Below are 20,272 nucleotides of genomic sequence, written 5' to 3'. Positions count from 1 at the left end.
GGCGACTTTGATAGATTCTGCAATAAATACAAAGATACATCGTATACAGATACAATCCATCAAGTGAAACCCAAGTGACAAGACATCATTGTCAATGCACACCGTCTCGTACTCTTACAACCCCTCGTCATTGGGTACGTCAAAAATGCCGTTGCGCCAGCCATCGTGCACATACGCCCCGCTGGCGGCTTCTTCGTCAATCCGCGCCTGTGCCTCCTCGGCCTCTTCGCGCCACACGCGCACAAGACTGCCCGGCGCGTACACCCCGTCAAAGACGCCTGTAGCGCCCTCTTGGAAACCAACCGACACATCCACGTCTGGGTTCTCCTCGACGGACGCCTTGTACCGGGAGAAGACGGCCCGGATCACGGGCACAATCGTCTCGAGACTGCTGCCTCCACCCGCGGCAATGGTCGCCGCTCGCAGCCGCTCGCGCGCGAACACGAGCTCTTGGTTGATTGTGCCGAGGCTGTCGGCAATCGACGACGCAATCTGCCTCTCCAGGGTCGTCTTCAGCAGCGGCCGCAGCAGCGGCGTCAGCAGCCACGCCAGCCACGCAAACTTGCTCTTCCGGAGCGTGAAACCGAGGTGGTGGATGTGCACACGCACGCGCTTGAGCTGGAGCAGGCGGTCGGCCGTGCCGCGGACAGCATCCACCTCCAAGTGCACGTCGACGCCCCGCTCGTCCAGGTGGAACGACGCGATGCCCTCGTCGTGGAACCGGAAGAGGCCGGCGTGCACCCGCACGACATAGCCAAAATCGTCGGCGGCGACCGACAGCCCGCGCACGTGAATCGACGCGGACGTGCCGACCGCGGCGCCGGTGGTGTGGCGGTGGCCGACGTGCGTGCTGTGGATGTCGACGTCGTTGCGGATCTGGACCTGGAGGCGGTGCGGCAAAAAGGACGACGGTTCGGTGGGCGCCCCGCTGTGCAGCACGGGCGCATGGACGTCGTGGTGGCGGCCGGGCTCGAGCACCAGGCCTTCCAGCAGCAGGTCGACGTCGCGGGACACAATCTCGAGCCGCGGGACCGGGACGTACTGGACGGCCTGGACGAGGCGCGGGACGTACACGGACACCGCGTCGCCAAGCAGGTCGGTGTTGACGTACCCGTCCGCCGCGGGCCACAGGATGTCGGCCATCCGCGTCGACGTCGACACCAGGGATGCCACGTCCTGGTCGTTTGCCACCGACTGCAGCGTTGTCTTGAATTGCGCCAGCAGCGCGTCCACGTCCTCGCGAATGGACGTAGACGACGTCGTTTGGGACGACGACAGCTGCTCGTCGAGCTCGGCGCCCTGTGTCTTGAGGGCGCCCAGCTGGCCGTCAACGTCGTCAAAGAACGCCGGGTCGGTCAGCATGTCTTGGAGTGTCCGGCCCGCCGACCGCACAAACGCGTCCACCTGCTGGCTGTCGCCCTTGGTGCGGTCCAGCAGCGCCCGGAACTGTCTCTCGAGCTTCGTCCAGTGCTCCGGGTCGCCAAAGGACGTGAGGAACGACCAAAAGTTGCGCAGCGCCACGTCGGCCTCCTCGTTGGTGGTCACCGTGCCCGTCGTGCCGGCGCCTTCGCGGACCTCATCGACGGCCTCTTCCACGGCATCCACGACCTCTTCGGCCGCGCGCACGTAGGTCTCGGCGTACTTTTGGATCAAGAGCGTCAGCGTGGACACCGACTCCGCATAGTCGGGCCGCTGCCGCAGCGACCCCACTGCCTCTTTGAGGCGCCCCAGAAGCCGCTCTCGTGCGCCGCCGTCGTTGTCGACCAGCTTGGCCGCGACGCTCTGCTGTGCATCCGCCGCGACTTGCGAGGCGCCCGCCACCACCTCGTCCGCCACCGCCGCCACCGTCTCTCTGGCCGGCTCTGCGCCGTCCACTGGTTGTTCTTGCTGTTCTAGTTGCTCTGGCGGATGCGCGGTGGCCTGGACGGCGTCTGCCGGCACTTCTGCGACATTGTCGGCCGCCTTCTGCGACGCCGCCGCCAGCGACTGCGCCGTGTCCCGAAACACGTCGCGCCCGACCGCCGCCAGGTCGGCCAGGAACAGGCGGAAGGGTGCGTTGGTCAGCAGCAAGGTGGCGACCGTCTGCAGGCTCTGGTAGGTCGCCGAGGTGTAGCCCGCCGCCTGGCCTGCGCGGTACATTGCCCGGCTGCCCAGCTGCCCGAGGTCGTCCGCGTCGACGCCGACGTCCACCGACAGCCGCGCCCTGCGCACACACCACGCAAAGTCCTGGATCTGGTCGCCGCCGTTTTTGCGCTCGGCGAGCGTGATGAGCTGGTCCACCCACCGCTCCGAAAGCGCCGACAGGCGCTGGCCGGCGGGACTGAGTCCTGCGTTGGGACGGCTGTGGCCATTACCCCGTTCGCCTTGGGCCTCGCCAAACCGCTTCAGCCGCCGCAAGTTGGCCACGGCCTGGGTGGTCGACGGCAGGTAGCCGTTGCCCATGGCCCGCACCATTTGGTACGTGTGCAGCTTCTGGTGCAGCGTCCGTTGGTGCTGTGTTTCTTCGTCGCCGTTGGCCAGCAGCGGGCGCCGCTCGCCGTCGTCGCGCGCGTCGCCATCCTCGTAGTCGCTTGCCCTCGACCCAAGTCCGCAGAGACCACAGCATGACATGGCGGCGGTGGTATGACGAAGTTGAATTCGTACAGTTTGAATAGGAGCTTTACCAGAGCTGTACGGAGCTCGTGGAGGGTATTGGTGACCTTGGACACGGTTTGGAGACGCGGTTTGGGGAAGCTTCACGGTGCTGATCTTTCTATGCTAATTTGGAGCTTGAATCCATGACGTCGTCCATTGTCGGTTAGTTGCATGTATGGTCGCGTTTATGTATATAACCGATCTTATTACCGCAAACTGTTTGAAATGCACTCTGCATATTTACAGCTAAAAGTACATTTAACTCACCGAAGAATTGAAAACAATACCATGACATACAGAAATTACACGTCGACGACACATTCGATTTATTTAGAGATTATGAAGAAAGGATGGCCCGTCAACAGATTCGGTAGGGCAGACTGTTAATCGCATGCCTATTTTACGAACCCATGTCAGCCAAAAAATATGCATAAAATGAGACGCTGAAAGGATTATTCTTGGTTTGTTTTGTGTTCTTATTGCTTATTTTTCGGCGTTTTTGGCCATGAATATTTCTATTTTATTAATAATATATAATTTTAATTAATTTGTTTTTTAATTTTGCATGTAATCGAAATCGTGGTCTTGAAAAAGAATCAGAGCATTTACTGAGATTTTTTTTTGTAAGGGAGGATTTAATGGTAATTCGACGGCAATCCCCTTATTTGCGATCCGCGCCCCTCTTGACAAGGAGAGGCGTAAGGATTAGATTTTGCACATAATACCACCTACGTTCGAACTACGTGCTCGTGATCCTCTTTGATTGATAACCTTATCCCTAAATCTTCTGACACATAGATCCGCTTCGCCATTCAGTTAGTGAGTGTTGAGATGGCTGGGCAGGGCATCCTACCTTATTTTAATAAACCCCAACTTTAAGTATGGCTTTCTTCTTCAGTAATTAAAAAAGAAGAAGAAAAACCAGATTACATCTTTTATAAAACTATTTTCCGTAATTAGCGCGCTGTCAAAAAAGTAGCTGTGTCACTTGTACGGAGTATTTATGTTGGCAACTCCGGCTAGTCTGTCCGCCGACCTGGCTTTAATTCCCTTACCTCCGTAGCTTGTGAGCCGCAACAAATTTTAGCGTGACGATATGTGGAGCGTCTCTGGCTCAATTGTATACGAAGCCTCCCATACTTCCACCCGACACATTTTGAAATGTAGAAATATCGGATCACACAACTGTCACCAAAGCTATGGAGTTTCTCTTTGTCGATAGTAACACCTCAACCGACCGGCGCTCACAACGGCTGATCCGCAGCCATGGAATGAAAGGGAAGAATGCTGGTAAAGTAATCCCAGCAAGAGGCCACCGATGGCGACGCGAAGATGGACAACCTCCCAGTTGTAAGAATACGAAGTCGACGCGCACGGACAGTGTTGGGCGAGGCAGACAACTTCTACCTAAGAATCCCCCACCAGACACCGATGGCGAGCGAGTGCGGGCGATGCAGGCCGCATCACCCGCCAACCCTTTCTGCGGATTCGAATTCTCTTATTTTTCGACTTCGGTGCCAGTCACCGCATCCAGCCGACAGCTCTTCCACGACCGTACGTGACTGTATTTACGCCGATATGTGAAAGATGAACAACCGCTCATCACTTTGGTAGTTCACAATGCAGTCTCGGAGGAGCTGTATCCTCGTGCCTTTTGCCGCCAGTCGAATGAGATCGGCACACGCTGGTTTGAGACCGTGATGACGAACCCATGTCGTACGTCAAGCTCTTGTTTTGACACCGGGCTGCGCTCTGTGCTCTGTGCTCTGTGCTCTGTGCTCTGTGCTCTGTGCTCTGTGCTCTGTGCTCTGTCCTCTCATACTGACAGCAAGACAGTCTTTCACTGCGGCCTCGCCGTTATGGGCATCCATCGCTACCAGCTCTTAGGCCGACGGGACGAGCCCCTTGACTCGACGCACCATCTGCTCCAGGCCATGCGCCTGCTCCGCCGCGATCTCAATGCCGTGTCTACGACACAAGAGACCAGTGTCATCGCTGTCGTCATCTCGCTCGCCATGCACGCCAACTTTGCCGACGCGGTGGCCGAAAGCCGCACGCACCTGCAAGCCCTGAAGCGCATCGTCCAGCTGCGCCCCGGTGGGCTGGTGGCGTTGTGCGCGGCCGTTCCCGAGCTCGGCAACAAGATACGCCGCACGGATGCAGAGTTGGCACTTCGATCTGGGACGCCGACAATCTTCGGATCGCGCCATCTGTCTCTTCCTGCGCCACTCCATCATGTCTCGCTCGGCGACAGGTGGCAGCCTATCGCTCTGCCGTTCCCGCTCCAAGACGTGTGCATCGAGCTTCAGCCGGCTATAAGGGACATCCTTATGCTGTGTAGCTATGCTGGCCGCAGTCAGCTCGGCACCGTTCAGTACCAAGACCTGGTGATCTCCATCGTCCAGCGCCTCGTCGACTACGCCCCGCTCGACGGTGCCCGACCGCCACGCCCTCTTGACGACATATGCCAGCTGGGGTTCTTGTCTTTCATGACGACAGTCGTCCATCGCGAACCACGTAAGAGGTCTACCTACTTCGGGCTTCTGTCTGGCTTGTTTCGGACTCGATTGGGCGAATTCTACAGCAGCACAATTTCGTATACAGCGAGCAAGCACCCCGAGCTGAACTTGTGGCTCCATTTCATCTATGCTATGTCCGCATCGGACGATTCTGCGCCTTTCCGTCGTGTCGATTTGCCCACAGCCGACCGCATCCGTGTTCTGGGCGAGGCGCTCGCAATCAGAACGTGGGAGGTTGCTGTGGCTCACCTGCGCGTTTACCCCTGGGTCGAGGCGTTTCATGACGAAATGGGCAGGGATATCTGGGAACAGACTACGTGTAGATGGCAAGATTGAGGACAACAAACTATTCATTGGTGGCGAAATACGTACACACCGAATCTATCACAAAACTTCCACGTTAGACTACACTGCCGCTCTCGGCGCTGTCAGGGCTGCGACATCCACTCCATGGCCCATTGAGTCGAGCCTCTTGAGAAGGTCCTCCCATACACGCTCCTGTGTGATCTTGCCGCTGGAGTTGGTTATCCAGGCAGGTACATCGTCGCTACCATGGCAAGTTAGACTCTGCACGCCCATGAATCGCGGCAACACAGATGGGATATGGCAGCGTGGGAAGGGACACGTACTTTTTAACGCGGCATTCGGAGCAGTAAGCGCCATGGCTGTCTGGCCCTGCGAGGGCAGCGTGAAGAAGGGTCCGGCTGCCCTCCTCTGCGGTTCTGGCGAGCAGCATCCGCATGGCAGCCAGCACCAACCTGGCGGGACGCGATGCGTTGCGGTCGAGGTCCGTGTAGCACAAGCCGGGACTCACGGCGTTGATGACGACGCCCGTCGTGGCTATGGGCAGCAGCGATGCAAGCTGACGCATGGCATATATCTGGAGCAGTTTGGTCTTGGGGTATCTGGCGAGGAAGGACGATTAGCCAACTCGCTACGATCTGTTATCTGTCGTATATCTTGCGACACGTACTGCGTAAAGGTTCCAAATTCCTTCTCCTCGCTGAATTTGTCAAAGACGTCACCGCAGGCCGTTGACATGGCGTCTTTCATGCTTGACTCCAGTGCCGAATTGCTCGATACAATCACGAGGTGTGGCGTGGTTTTCAAGTTGCGCGCCGACTCGAGAAGCTTCGGGAGAGTCCGGAAGGCGAGCAGCATGGTCGAGACGACATTGACAAGAAGGGACAACTCTATGCCTTGGACAATCTGACGGCTGGTCATCACGACACCGGCGTTGGCAATAAGGGCATCCAACCGGTCGAGAGTGTCGAGACGTCTACCAAAGCTCTCCACAGAGTTTAGTGACTGAAGATCCAGTTCCCAGACCTCGCCAGCATCGTGGCGACCCGTCTCTTGTCTCATCGCTGCCAAGGCGGCTTCGCCCTTCTGGACGGACCGCACACCCAATATGACACGGGCGGCACCCATGCTGAGCAAGTGCTGGGCACATTGAAAGCCCAGTCCAGTATTTGCGCCTGTCACGACAAATGTTTGCAGCGTAATGTCGGCTGGTACCGGGGGCATTGGAAGCGCCGTGTATTGGTCGCGTACAAAGCCGAAGAACCTGGGCATGTTTTCGGATTCTGAGAAATTTGGGAATGTGGTTGTATGATATAAAAATGCAAATGGAAATTGGGAAATGTGCTTCTCTAATTACCACAAGGGCTCCCGTGCCTTTCTTTTATACATATACAGCTCATCGTTTACTCCCATCGCAGCCGTGTTACTGAATCTGCCGTCCAATCATATTCACCGACCAATCAGAGACTTTTGTTCAAATGCGGTAAGGTGCGTTTCGGGGCGGAGAGCCACGAACCCCGGGCCGACGATGTGATGGGCCAATGCCACAGGATGAGACCCCGGAAAATCACAGGGCCTGTTGAGTAGATAATCCCTGTAGTGCCTACGTTTTGTGGCTTCTTCTCTCTCTGTACTTCTTTGTCACTAAAGCCGCCAAAAGAGGCCAGTTCCACCAGATTCTGCGGTCACAACAGCACATTCTTCGAATTGTTCCAGCTTTGATATTTCTCCATTTTTCAGTGGCTCAGTGGTTGGAGTCTTCCGCCTCCGCAACGAAATGTGGCGCCGTCACTTACACCAAAACGGCACCATCCCGAGCTAAGCCTTGAGGATTCAAGCAGCAGGAAAAGAGACCCTGAAGCTGCTCTGCGGCTTCATACACACTGTGTCTGCCCTTTCTCCACATCTGGAAGAGGATTTCCATCTACCGTTTTCCTATTTACTCTATATCCAACGCCTCACTCTCTACTGTCGTCTTTCACTTGTCAATAGCCATAGCATTGGCTTGTCGGTGTATTCTTTTTGAGCTTGGTTAGCTGCCGAGTGATGGCCTATTTAAAGAAATAAGGTATTTGTTACTGGTACATTCATCCAGTAACAACGGAGAGTTGTCCCGTAACAGACCGGTACAATTACCCTCGTATGGGGTCGGCCTGGTGGCGTCAAAGTAAATAGTTGCAAAGAAGAAAAATAAAGACGAACACAAACAAGAGGCCGTGGTTCGGGATCCGTAAAACCAAGGCGGGGTGGATGCGTGGGGGCTTAAGAGGCAGCTTAATAGCGAAACGTTAAGCACAACGGAAACGTTGTGCTACAATTCTCGTCTCCTTTTCACGCCTCACTTTCCTACCCATGTCAAACCGAAACAAGCAAGAAGACGCATACAATACACCAACAATGGACGTCCAACTCGTGTCCGACTTGCACCTGGAGGCGCCCAAGGCGTATGACGTGTTTGAGATTGTGCCCAAGTCTCCCATTCTTGCCTTAGCCGGCGACATTGGCAACGTCGAGGCCCACAAGGACGACTTTGCCGCGTTTATCGATCGACTGCTCCGCCAGTTCAGGGTCGTCCTGTTCGTGGCCGGCAACCACGAAGCATACCACTCAACATGGCCGCGCACGCTGGACGTCTTGCAGAAGTTGGAGGCGGATGTTCACAAGCGACGAGTGGATGACGATACGCTTGGTGAGTTTGTGTTCCTCGACCGCCGTGCGTATCGATTGGCAGACAGTAGCCCAGGCACCAGCTCTGGCACGGTGATCCTGGGCTGCAGCCTCTTTTCGCACATCCCGCCCGCCCGCGCCATGACCGTCAGCATGGGCATGAATGACTTCTACCACATTGGCGACGGCTGGGACGTGGCCTTACACAATGCGGCCCACACGCGAGACCTAGTGTGGCTCAACGAGACGGTGGCCGCCCTCGAAGGAGACGAGGGTGTGCACACCATCCTCGTCCTGACACACTGGTGCCCGACGCTGGATGCACGCGCGCGCGACCCCAAGCACACAAGCGATGCGCTGACGAGCGCCTTTGCCACCGATTTGACAGCCGAGCCGTGCTTTCTGTCGGCCAAGGTCAAGACATGGGGGTTCGGACACACACACTACAATTGTGACTTTGAGATGGAGCGCGCAGGACAACGGGGCCCTCTCCGCCTAGTCACGAACCAACGTGGCTATTACTTTGCGCAGGCCGCGGGCTTCGACGACGGCAAAGTCCTCCAGATAAACAATTAGACACCAGGTCACAGCTAATGGGATGTGATACCACACTTTGTAGATGTACGCCGTACAAACATACTTGTTCATTGTTCGTGAGGTTCCAAACTAATCCGTGATACCGACAAATGGTGCAGGCCCAGGCCCTAAGCGCCTCTTCACCTCCCACTTCCACTGCCGAAGCGGTTTGGATCGGTTCCGGCGCTGTTCGTACAGCGCACGCACGTCGTCCGGCAGCTGCCGCGCATCCAAGAATCCGTCGTCGTCCACATACATCTCCATGTATGCGATTATGGCCAGAGAAAAGGACCCGGCCGGTGTCCCGTCGTCACGCGCCAATATGCGCATCAGCGCCTCCAGCAAGACGTGCGATTTGACCACCACCACGGGGCCCTTGCCGTCCCCCGACGTGAAGACGCCGGACCCACGACTTGGGCGCCAGGGGGGGAGCGCTGTCGCGTCGGTGGCCAGCACGAACGGTGCCGGCAGGCCGTCGACCCGGGGCGCCAGCAGCCGCTCGCGCACGACGGTGCTCTGAAAGGGCGGAAGGAACCAGAGCGTGTCGCGCTGCAGGTATAGGCCCACGCCCACCTCCGTGTCGTCCTTGAGATGCACGTGGAACGCTGGCGCCGGCGAGGGCCGGTCTGGCGCCGTTATGTCGCACGTGCCCAGATCCGGGCACGGCGCCAGAAGCGTGTCTTGGGCGAGCGTGATGTCGAGGAGCGCGCGGGAGCCGATCGTTAACGCATCGTCGGGGATGGCATAGTCTATGGACTGCAATGCGTTAGAAGAGCAGAACATAACAGTGCAAATCAGAGCCAGGGAGACCGCGTTGCGTGTCGTCTTATCGTGATGATACGTACGCCCAGGATTGTAGGCACTCCGTGTACTTGCAAAAGACAGTGGCCCCAGAGAACGCAAGGGGTTCCAGACGCATTCAAAGCCTGTGCGATCGAAGCAACCAGTGCCTCCAGGTCCTCGGTGCGCATAGCGATCGTGATCAACGCACCGCATGCGATGCTGGGGTATTGTTTTTAGTGTGCGGTTGGTCGTTTGCTCCACACTTTGTTGCGGGTTGGGGAGAAAACAAGAAACAGCACGTGACCTTACTTCACCACACTTTCAAGGGGCTCGTCACTTTAATGCACTCTCCTATGTAACGACGTCCCGTCTTATGGTGTGCATTAAACGTCTTCTTTCATTTTTTTTTTTTATAAAAATTATCGTATTTCACTGTCCATAAACTACAACCTCCAGTTGCAGTGGTATGCGTGTCCACCTTCCTCTGCTCTGCCTGTGTTGGTGCGTCCCGTCTCACTGCTCCAGCTTGCAAATTGGACCAAGAAGCGTGACGCAGGAGACATCGCTGGTAAAGGCACTTGCTCGAGTCACAGCTTGTCCTGACCGTCACAATTGAGTCCCCAGTCTCGAGCACCGGGAACGGCCCGCTCACCCGTTGACTCTAAATGTTAAGCTCTTGCTCCTCACTCACCAATTCTAGTCGTGCCGGACCTCGTTGAATTTAGGCACGGCCATCGGGAATCGGTAAATTACCAACAGAGTGTTAGGCAGTCGGTCCCGGTTGCCATTGGGGAGAGTTTTCTTTTATTTATTTGGGTTTCTTTTCATTTGTAGGTGGTTATCGGTAGAATAAGCATTGCCAGCCGACAGCAGATGCAATTATTGTCACGCCCAATCCCCCTTCAGCTGTGTGACATCACCAAACAGCCACACGCGCACCTCGGCGAGGGCATGCAGATCATTGTCTTCCTCTGCTGTGGCCACGTCTGGGTCATGCCAGCCGTGCGTCCGCCCCGCACTGGACTCATGCAATGAGGTCCCCGTTGGGCGGCAGCTGTCGAAGTCGACGAGAACCAGCTTGACAGTGCCGTCGGCACCGCCCTCGGAATCCACCATAATGTTTGCCGGGTTGATGTCGTTGTGCACGAGGCCGAGGTGATGCAGATGGCGGATGCCGGCCGAGAGGCCGTCGAGGTGTCCGGGATGTAACTGCACATGATCCGGCGCGGTGCTGGTACTCCGCAGGTCCCCCTGCGCGACAAACATTTTCTTGTTGAGCCGGCCGGGGTTGCACAGGTCCTGGAGGGAGACACGGTACCGTTGTAGGCAGAGCCCGTCGACATGGCCGCTCGCAGACACGCAGCATCCGTGATACGTGGCCAGGTGGGGATGTGGGTGGCCGCGGAGGCGTTCGTAGACGGCAATCTCGCGGGCAATTCGCTCGCTCAGGTCGCCGTCGGTGTAGTCGAGCAGTGTTGGTTTCTTCATATAGAAGAGAGAGTCGTCAAACCCACCCTGCGTGACGGAGAAGCGCGTCCATTCCGGTCGCATTACCGGGCCCCGGTCATGTATCTCAAGCGGCCGAACATCATAGAGGGCCGAGGCATCGTCGCCTTGTGGCTTGGGCGTGCGCGTCTTCCATCGGGCCGTGACGAGCTGGCCGTCGCTCATGCGCACAACCCCTTCCATGCGATAAAACTGGAACCGTCCATCAATCGTCTTGAATGCTTCCCACGCTTTAATTGTTTCCATGGCGGGAAGGTTGAGGTGTGTGCTCTGTCTGATAATATTTGTACATTAAGAAAGTGCGTGAAAGAGGCAGCTACCCAAAATCAAATGAATTTGAGTTGGTGGAGCATTTGGTGGTTTATACTGCCATCCTATTGGCCAGTATCTTCATGTGGCTTATCCTCACAACGACCTCAAAGTACTGAGGTCGATTTCAATCACCTCCTCATTATTCGGCAGATACCTGGTTAAGACGTATAAAAGAAACGAGAGCTCAAATTTGGTATAATGGATGAGTACAGAAATAGTATGACAAATGGGTTTTATTTGGCTATCTAACTACCAACTATTCCAGCTAAATTGATTCCTCCTATCCACCGAGGGCGATGTAAACATCCTTACGGTCGCTTTGGTTGAGTTCCATTGGCAAGATACCGTGTGTATCTATTTGGTCTTTGGCGGTTGGTAATTAACAGAGTCCTCGCAGTTCTTATCGCCGCAATCAAAAGTTTTCTTGGGGGTGCCATTGGGCTGGGCGGAATTCCAGTGGCATTTGTTCACGCCGACAAACGGCTGGATGGCGGCCATTCTGGATACTTTAGCATGGTGGTTAAGACAAAAATACGAAGTTTAAAGGATTGGACCCGTCCGAATACCTGTGCTTACCTTTGGTATGTTCTCTTTTTTTATTTTCTGTGGTTTTGAAATGGCTGGCAAGGGGATATGAAAATGGATGCTTAATGTTGGATGTGATCTTGAAAGTTGAGATGGGCAAGAAACAAAAAAAAATGCCGTCTAGAATGGACGTCAACATCTCTTAAATATACAAATCAAGGAGGTCAAATTCTCAGTCCTACAGTATCTTGTGAGTACTTGAGATAACAAACTGTCGCCTTTCTATTCAGACGAAAGTCGCCTGCCGAATATGTGTCGTCTTGATCGGTCGTCTGGTCCTTTTTGTTCCACGTATGAAGGCGCCTTTATTAGTACAGAATAATCGGCCTTGTCGGCTTAATGACGGTCCAATACAAACGTGTTCGACCGGGTCTCTACTTTGGGCCGTTGTCTTCATTGAAAGTCGAGGCCACTATGAACTGCGGCCAACTGCCCAAGCCAACGACAAGCATGGCCGCCAAATAGGAGGCCAAATTCAAGGCAACAGGCGGAGGCCGAGGCGAACGTTTGTATCGTCTTTGCAAAAGACGTTCGCCTTTTTGCATTGCAGTATTTGATTCTTTCGCCTTTTTGTCAAAAGCGCCTTATTGTACGTCTTGACAATATGCGGGCGGTGACCTTTTACAGATCGTGAGCCCATTTTGGCGGCCTCGCATCGATGCCTTCATTTAAAACGAGTGTAGTTAGACGGTGCGTCTTTGCTCAGAAGTCATACATAATTTCTTTAGGCAGCAACCGGCAGGCTGTAACGCAAATACATTAGCCTCGTCTAGAATGAAATGCTCCGTATGAAACACATGAGGCTGTCCGACAGCGTGTCTCGTGGTCACTGGCTTAAGATCACCAAGAGACTTTGCGTGACGGCCAGTCTGGCTTGCCTCACACCTAGCAATCGACCGGGGCCGCTGTTACGGTTGTGGAACTCCAAGACTTCGCAGAAGTAGTCTTGGGGCGCTGTCAGAACAAGTCCGCGTTCTACAAACATCCCATCAGATTGATAATTCAGAAGCATCGTGCCCAGCATGTAGGTGGCTCTCGTTTCGAAAGTGCGCCGCTGATGACTGGCGGGCCGATACCTTTTTTGACATCAAACATACCGATTCACCGCATAGCATACGACACTTTTGCACCGGATAGTGCAGCACATGCTTGGCCGCCAAAGACGGTTGACGAAAAAAAGTTACCGGGCCTCTTTCCAAAATGTATTGCTTATGGATTTCCTTCTGGATTCCCTCTGGATTACCTCTGGATTCCCTCGCATACGGACTGCCCCGCGCGTCCGTCCCCAGTGGACTCTCCATGTTTACCCGGTCAAGCGAAATGGCTACTGAATATAAGGTAGATTTTCAGCCTGGACCTGGTCCCTCGTGCTGTTTCTTTGAATGACACCGGCCACCATTGGCTAATGTGTGCCGTGTAGGGAAGGGCAATATAGGGTTAGAATAGCCGTGTTTGTCCGACGATCAATGTCCGTGTTTACCTTTCCCAGCAGTATTTCTTTAAATACGACGCACAGCGGCCACAGAAAGATGCGATGCCTTGGCTGTTCCCACGGATGCCGCATCTCTTCTGCCCGCCAGCCATTATCTCCTCTGTCCCTTCTCGTCACGATGGTATCTTCTAGCGCACTGGCAGCCGCTGTGGCTGTCGCCGTCCACGCTACCACAACCTCTGCCGCCTCCTTCTGCGACGCGTCTTTTACAGGCAGCAACGTCTGTCTCGCCGTGTTTTCGTCCAGCAGCAGCGTGACCTACCGCATCGGCGTACAGGAAGCGAGTGCGGCTGCATCCGCGTCCTCTACCTCTGACACCCTCCTCCAGATCGTCGCGCCCGTGGCGATCGGCTGGGCCGGCGTGGCCTGGGGCGGGTCCATGACGGGCAACCCGCTGACGGTGGCGTGGCCGTCGACGGACAGTGCGGCGGTGGTGTCGTCGCGCTGGGCCACGGGCCACACGCTGCCCGCGGCCTACGCGGGCGCCAGCTACCGGACGCTGGCGTCGTCCAAGAACGCGACGCACTGGACGCTGTCGGTGGTGTGCACAGGCTGCAGCGCGTGGTCGGGCGGATCACTGAGTGCGTCGGGCAGCAGCACGCTGGCCTGGGCCTCGAGCACGCGCGCCGTGACGACACCCGCCAGCAACACGAGCGCGTTTGGGTACCACAACGCCAAGGGCACGGTGGCGGTGGACCTGGCGGCGGCGCGGGTGCCGGCAGCCGTGTTTGACGCGTATGTGGCGTTTCTGGCGGGTGAAGGTGGAAATGGAAGTGGAAGTGGAAGTGGGACCGGGGCTCCTCCTTCGCCGTCGACCACTGCACTGCCGCCTTCGCGCCCGTCGACGTCGATTACGGCACCCCATCACTCGTCCACGCATCCTGGCCCTCCGCCAAGCAGCAGCGCCACCGCCTCCATCACGACCGTCGTCAGCACCGTCTTTGTTACGGTCACGGCCCCGACAACAACATCCAAGGCTGCTCCCCCGCCGTCGTCGTCAACGCATCCAATCGGCACCATCATCCCCCCCTGGGACTCGGTGCCGTCCAAACCGAGTCCGACGCAGGGCAGTGGCAACAATGTAGGCGACGGTGACGGCGACGGCGACGACAACGGCAGTGACAGCAGTGACAGCAGTGTCCCCGTGCCCACCATCACCGTCACCGTCATTGAAGGCGGCACCGTCCCATCGGGATCGCCCGCACCGCCCATCAGCAGCTGGCCGACGGGTGTTCCCATCGTTGGCGGCAAGAAGAAGGGGCCGCCGTTTGTGCCGCCCTTCCACCACCCTCCTCCTTTTGGTGTTCCCGCGTGGGCCTAGGCGAGGTCGTCGATGTGGGTGGACGGTCAGTGTCGGTCGAAGGCGCAGTCAAAAAGAATACACGACATATCGCGAATGATCTTGTGTTCTGCGGACGTACGTGGATCTTGGCAGATAGTCTCGCATACATTCAGCCGCAGATGCTCTTAGAGTTAAAACAATACTCGGTCCTGTTCCCGGCGAGTCTCCGGTCTAGTGTGCGACGTTCTCCGTAAATGTGGTCGATGTTCAAGGCCGGCGGTTCCCCGCAGCCGGCTAACCATACAGCCATACTGCGGTCGTGACCATGATGGGGTTCTTCTATCAGTCTATTTAGTATGTTGTTTACGTTGTTTTATGTTCTATTATTGAAATTGGTCCACACGTCGAACGGCGGTTCCCCGCACAAACACAGGATGGAGGCATCCCACAGAGGGGCCCACTGACAACCCACGGATGAATCCATCCGCTGCAAGTTGCTTCACGTAGATGCAAGCGCTGTCGATCAGTGAATTTCAAGGGCGGCCAAGAGGACCTTCCCCATCCTCGCTGTCGGTGCACATCTGCACGCAGACACTGCAAAAACACGGAAACACGACAGGCGTCCACTCCTGGATGCGTTGTTCCGCGCCACAGTCCATCCGCTCTTCCGCCACGGCCACCGGTCCACTCGTCACTGCTGCGTAAATGCGTCCATGGTGCATGCTGGCACATGCGTCCTCTGTTCGTCATATTCGTCATACGTCGGGCGGCCCGGGATGGCGTGTGAAACGTGCACATTCGTCAGTGGCTGCCATGCGGCACTCGCCGGTCGATTGTGTCGTTCCTGGAAGCTCGAAGCTCATTGGAGCTTCCAGGGCTTGGGGCGCGAGCGCGAGACGGAATGTCACAATCGCGATCGATGTCACTGGCAGCAGCCACGGACGAAGCCTTCCTTGAACCGAGTTCTCGGGACAGTTTGAGATACCTTCCCATATCTCCATTTGGCCTTTTGTCTTCCGTCTCGCCCGAGTACTGTTATTTATAGTTAAATAGCAGTCGACCCGGCCTCGGCTGCTGCTCCAAGATTCGGCCTCCGACTAACCGCAACCCGACAAACATGGTACGTCTCGCGTCTCCCATCTCCCCACCCACGCTTGCCTCTGCAGCACCACAACTGACCCCCGACACCCAGGAAATCATCGTCATCGGCGCCGGCCTCGCTGGCCTGACCGTCGCCGTTGCGCTGCAGCAGGCGGGCCACAATGTCACTGTTCTCGAGAGCGCGCCCCAAATCACCTACATCGGCGCCGGCATCCAGGTCTCGCCCAACTCGTCGCGCATCCTGCGCCGGCTCGGCGTCGACAAGCACATTGCGCCCTACTGCACGGAGCCCGTCGACCTGCGCATGATGCGCTGGCAGGACGGCCAGGTGCTGGTCGAGTGCCCGCTGCAGCAGCCGGCGCTCGACGAGTACAAGAGCCCCTACTGGCACATCCACCGCGCGGACCTGCACCGCGGCCTGATGGCGCGGGCGACGGAGCTGGGCATCGCCGTGCACCTGGACAGCCGCGCGCAGACGGTCGAGCCGGACGTGCCCGCCGTGACGACCAAGGGCGGCGTGCGGCACACGGCGGACCTCGTCGTGGCGTCGGACGGCCTGCACTCCGTCTGCCGCAAGATCGTCCTGGGCCACACGAGCCCGCCCAGCCCGACGGGCCAGATGGTGTACCGCGTGACCGTGCCGACGCGCAAGCTGGCGGGCGTCCCGCAGCTCGAGGACCTCGTGGCAGTCCCGCGCAACAACCACTGGATCGGCCCGCACGCCACCGTGCTGTCGTATCTGCTGCAGGGCGTCAACGAGCCGCTCGTCAACTTTGTCTTTACGTGCGACGCCGCCACCTACCTGGCCGACGGCGTCAACACCCAGATCGGCACCGCCGACGACGTGCGCGCGCGCTTCCGGGACTGGGACCCGCGCCTCGACGCCATGCTCGCGCACGTCGACGAGGTCCTGGCGTGGCGCCTCTTCACCCACCACGAGATCCCCCGCTGGGCCCACGCCGCCCACCGCCTCGTCCTGCTCGGCGACGCCGCCCACGCCATGACGCCCTACCTCGCCCAGGGCGCCGCCATGGGCATCGAGGACGCCGCCGTGCTCGCCGGCATCCTGGCCCGGCCCGACTTCGCCGGCGTCGACCGCCTGCCCGCCGCCCTCCAGCTCTACGAGGCCCTGCGCATCAAGCGCGCCGCCCGCGTCGCCGAGGCGTCCATCACCAGCCGCTACTTTACGCAGATGCGCGACGGCCCCGAGCAGCGCGCGCGCGACGCCTGGATGCTCGCCCACCCGGGCATCCGCGAGGGCCACATCAACATCCGCTCGCGCAAGGAGTTTCTCGACGAGCTGTTTGGCTACGACGCCTACGCGGCGCTCGACGAGGCGCTGCAGACGGCGCGCGCGGGCAGCGTCGCCGACGTCAAGGCGCAGGTCGGCTCGTCGTCGGTGTCGGCCATCCCGGTGGAGGCATAACGAGGAGCCCAGCGGGCAAAGCGACAAGGTAGAGCGTGGTTTGACCAGAGGAAAGACGACAATGTATGCAAGAGACTACATAGCGTACTGGATTTGTAACGGATACTATCACGGCATTGACAGAGTGAACATTCGGTTTCTCTTCGAGTTGCACCCAGTCAGTCGAAGCAGGCCCAGCAACAGATATCATCCGTAAAACGATACATCGCCACAGCTACAATTCTGTACGAACCTTGGAGAGTTGTTGAGTAAATCAACATAAAATAAGGCGAGAAGCAGCCATCGTCGCCCTACAAAGTAGACAACCACATCGCCCAACATCCACGGCGACTCTCCGGATGCTAAAAAGGGACTCGTGGCCGATGTAGAGGCTGAGTTCGTCTATGTGAAACAGCTTGGCAACTTGCAGTAGCTTAAATGCAGACACTTCAGTTTTGATTCTACCAGTGCTCTTGGAAATGAATGAAATAATATTGCAGCTTTGAGAATGTTGGTCCTATCCACAAATGCTCGCTCGGGTAAAGGTAAAATACAGACACGAAGAGAAGAAAGTAATAAAAGCAGTAAAGAAATACAACATATATGAAAACAGCACTCGCGTTGACAGCACTCGCGTTGACAGCACTCGCGTTGACAGCACTCGCGTTGACAGCACTCGCGTTGACAGCACTCGCGTTGTGTAAACAGCACACACGACTGCCGCTGAGAGCTGAGAGAAACACAATGTCCTCCCATGTGTGCCTTGACAATGTAAAAAGAAAATCAATGTTGTTGTAGGCGTAGGTGTCCAACAGTCCCCCTTTCAATTTATTCATCCAGTCGAGTGCTCGCGTTGGCGTTGACATGGACATTCTCGATGTACTCGACAAGTCCCTCGCCTGCTCGGGCAGGTTGCCTCGCTCTGACTACGAGTACTGGTGGAACGACGGCTCGCCCAGCCGCTTCCGCCAGCCCTCACCCTTGATCATCAGCGCCAGGATCGGCAGCCAAAACACCAGCAGAATCAGCGCCTGCGACGACCACGTCCACGCATAGCCGATCTTGGCGACCATGGGCGACCACCAGAAGCCGACGACAAACGAGAGCCCCCGGCCCAGGTTCATGAGCACGGCCGACTCGGGCGTCTGCGGGCGGTAGCAGTCGGACAGGTAGGCGTAGAGGCACGTGGACGTGATCTGCAGGCCGCACACGCCAATGGCCAGGCCGACGAGGGGCACGACGTAGTGGTAGTTGTGCTGCAGGCAGGCGCCAAACACAATCATGCCCACGGGGCCGAGGACCGCCGAGATGCAGGTGAGGTACAGGCGGTGCTCGGGTGTGGCGCGGCCGCCGTTCTTCTTGGCGAGGCGGTAGACGATGACGTCCGAGAGCTTGCCGCCCGAGATCTCGCCGACGACGCAGCCCACAATCAGCGGGATGCCCGTGCAGAGGCCAATCGTGCCGCTCGCAAAGCCGTACTTGGCGCCGTAGATCTTGGCCATGCTGATGGCCGGCAGGATGTTGATGAACGTCCAGCTCAGCGTGTAGAACCAGAACGGCAGGGCCACCGACGGGTAGCGGAGCATGTACAAGGACGTCGCAAAGTCCTCGCCGCGCAGCCGCCGCTGCGGGATCAGGTTGCCCCGGAGGTCAAACAGCATCGCCCAGTACGCGCGCTCGCGCGTGCGCTGCTGCAAAACCTGCGGGCCGCGCGAGAACAGCGTCTCGGGCAGGCACACGAGCGCCACGAGGAACGAGACGCCCGTGACGATGGCCGGCATGTAAAAGTCCCAGCGCCAGCCGGCGTACTGCCCCAGGAAGCCGCCCGTCAGCACGGCAATGTGCGCGCCGTTGGTCACAAAGATGGTGTAGACGCCCGTCATGGCGCCGCGCTCGTGCATGCAGAACATGTCGTTGAGCACCGGCGTGCCCAGCGCCATCATGCCGCCAAAGCCGATGCCGTTGACCGCGCGCACGCCCACGAGCTGCGCAAACGTCGTCGTGCGCGCCGTCGCAATGTGCGTCGCAATCGTCACCAGCTGCGTCGCCAGACACAGCGGCCGCCGCCCCAGCACGTTGGACAGCGGCACCCACACAAACGGCGACAGCCCGCCCGTGATGATGGCCGTCGTCGTGCTGTACGTGACGACCTCGACGGGCCGCGCAAAGGCCTTGGACAGCAGGGCCAGGCTCGGGTTGGGCACGGCCGCGTTGAACGGCCCCAGCAGCGCCATGAAGCTGACCTGCAGCAGCACCATCCACTTCATCCACCGCGGCCAGTTGAGCGGGTCGTCTCGGAAATCCGACGGCTGCGGCTGCAGCGGCAGGCCATGTGGGTCGAGTTTGGGGCTGCCGACGCCGTCGGCGCCATCCGACGACGACGACGACGGCTTTTCCAGGTCGATGGGGTCATGGCGGCCGCTGCCGACGGCGCTGCTGGTGTCGTGTATCGTCTGTATCTTTTCGGACATTCTGCTGATGTGAAGGGGGGGCAGGCGGGGGATGGAGGAGAGAACACAAGACCTGCGGAGGAAACAGGATGTGACTTATATCAACATCAAGACAAACTACCCCAAGGGGACGGGAGTAAAGAGTGGGGAGAAGGCGTGAAGAGGAGGGGGAGGAGCAGAGGAGGAGAGGAGGAAAAGTTGATGGGCGAGGAGCCGGCAGTTGATGAGAAACGACAAAAAGTCAAGAGACACAAAAGACTGTCATAAACAAAAGTCGGCTATCAGCACCGAGTGCAGCTGGGCAAGACAAAAGGTGATCAACGGCAAGCTGCTGGTCTTGGCTGGCCCCCATGGCAATGACATTGACGCGTATCCTGCAATGCTCGTTCGAGTATGTCGTATGCCGCACGGAGGAGGTATGATATGTCGCCAAGAAAACACACAGCAAAGCTACTCCATGTACGGCGTCCAGCCACTTCCTTCCCCAGAGCCCGGTCTTGCTTTGGCGTTGGCGGTTTCGGCAAGGCGAACAACTCTGCGTCTTGGGTTGAATCGTCTTTGATTCTAGCGCTGGCACGCCGGGAATCGAAGTGGGTGGACGTCAAGGGTGGTGTGGACAAGGGAAGAGCATTGGGGGGTTGCAGGGGTCGCAGGGGT

The 20,272-nt window shown here is 57.6% G+C and overlaps 9 protein-coding genes across 9 annotated transcripts; 4 read left to right on the top strand and 5 right to left on the bottom strand.

Moving 5' to 3' along the window:
* Window positions 1-114: 114 nt before the first annotated feature.
* Window positions 115-2,610, bottom strand: SPBR_04105 (uncharacterized protein; the record flags this gene model as incomplete). Its single annotated transcript, XM_040762388.1, has 1 exon — window positions 115-2,610. The coding sequence occupies one exon, from the start codon at window positions 2,608-2,610 to the stop codon at window positions 115-117; it is 2,496 nt and encodes an 831-aa protein (XP_040621601.1).
* A 1,223-nt stretch (window positions 2,611-3,833) lies between these two features.
* SPBR_04198 (uncharacterized protein) lies at window positions 3,834-5,489 on the top strand (the record flags this gene model as incomplete). Its single annotated transcript, XM_040762481.1, has 5 exons — window positions 3,834-3,984; window positions 4,060-4,188; window positions 4,249-4,350; window positions 4,471-5,151; window positions 5,239-5,489. The coding sequence occupies 5 exons, from the start codon at window positions 3,834-3,836 to the stop codon at window positions 5,487-5,489; spliced, it is 1,314 nt and encodes a 437-aa protein (XP_040621600.1).
* A 69-nt stretch (window positions 5,490-5,558) lies between these two features.
* Window positions 5,559-6,728, bottom strand: SPBR_04299 (short chain dehydrogenase/reductase family oxidoreductase; the record flags this gene model as incomplete). Its single annotated transcript, XM_040762582.1, has 3 exons — window positions 5,559-5,700; window positions 5,783-6,058; window positions 6,127-6,728. The coding sequence occupies 3 exons, from the start codon at window positions 6,726-6,728 to the stop codon at window positions 5,559-5,561; spliced, it is 1,020 nt and encodes a 339-aa protein (XP_040621599.1).
* Window positions 6,729-7,853: 1,125 nt separating this feature from the next.
* On the top strand, window positions 7,854-8,699 carry SPBR_04401 (Ser/Thr protein phosphatase superfamily; the record flags this gene model as incomplete). Its single annotated transcript, XM_040762684.1, has 1 exon — window positions 7,854-8,699. One exon carries the CDS (start codon window positions 7,854-7,856, stop codon window positions 8,697-8,699), a length of 846 nt encoding a protein of 281 aa, XP_040621598.1.
* Window positions 8,700-8,789: 90 nt separating this feature from the next.
* Window positions 8,790-9,670, bottom strand: SPBR_04384 (uncharacterized protein; the record flags this gene model as incomplete). Its single annotated transcript, XM_040762667.1, has 2 exons — window positions 8,790-9,455; window positions 9,545-9,670. The coding sequence occupies 2 exons, from the start codon at window positions 9,668-9,670 to the stop codon at window positions 8,790-8,792; spliced, it is 792 nt and encodes a 263-aa protein (XP_040621597.1).
* A 697-nt stretch (window positions 9,671-10,367) lies between these two features.
* On the bottom strand, window positions 10,368-11,234 carry SPBR_04390 (uncharacterized protein; the record flags this gene model as incomplete). The annotated part of the gene is made up of 1 exon (XM_040762673.1): window positions 10,368-11,234. One exon carries the CDS (start codon window positions 11,232-11,234, stop codon window positions 10,368-10,370), a length of 867 nt encoding a protein of 288 aa, XP_040621596.1.
* A 2,261-nt stretch (window positions 11,235-13,495) lies between these two features.
* On the top strand, window positions 13,496-14,698 carry SPBR_04293 (uncharacterized protein; the record flags this gene model as incomplete). Its single annotated transcript, XM_040762576.1, has 1 exon — window positions 13,496-14,698. The coding sequence occupies one exon, from the start codon at window positions 13,496-13,498 to the stop codon at window positions 14,696-14,698; it is 1,203 nt and encodes a 400-aa protein (XP_040621595.1).
* A 1,078-nt stretch (window positions 14,699-15,776) lies between these two features.
* SPBR_04250 (salicylate hydroxylase) lies at window positions 15,777-17,186 on the top strand (the record flags this gene model as incomplete). The annotated part of the gene is made up of 1 exon (XM_040762533.1): window positions 15,777-17,186. The coding sequence occupies one exon, from the start codon at window positions 15,777-15,779 to the stop codon at window positions 17,184-17,186; it is 1,410 nt and encodes a 469-aa protein (XP_040621594.1).
* A 905-nt stretch (window positions 17,187-18,091) lies between these two features.
* SPBR_04222 (uncharacterized protein) lies at window positions 18,092-19,636 on the bottom strand (the record flags this gene model as incomplete). Its single annotated transcript, XM_040762505.1, has 1 exon — window positions 18,092-19,636. One exon carries the CDS (start codon window positions 19,634-19,636, stop codon window positions 18,092-18,094), a length of 1,545 nt encoding a protein of 514 aa, XP_040621593.1.
* Between the last annotated feature and the right edge of the window lie 636 nt (window positions 19,637-20,272).

This window comes from Sporothrix brasiliensis, assembly GCF_000820605.1.
Source record: "Sporothrix brasiliensis 5110 chromosome Unknown Cont16, whole genome shotgun sequence".
Lineage (NCBI taxonomy): Eukaryota > Fungi > Ascomycota > Sordariomycetes > Ophiostomatales > Ophiostomataceae > Sporothrix > Sporothrix brasiliensis.
Note: the sequence above shows the minus strand (reverse complement) of the source record. Positions and strands in the feature narration are given on the sequence as shown.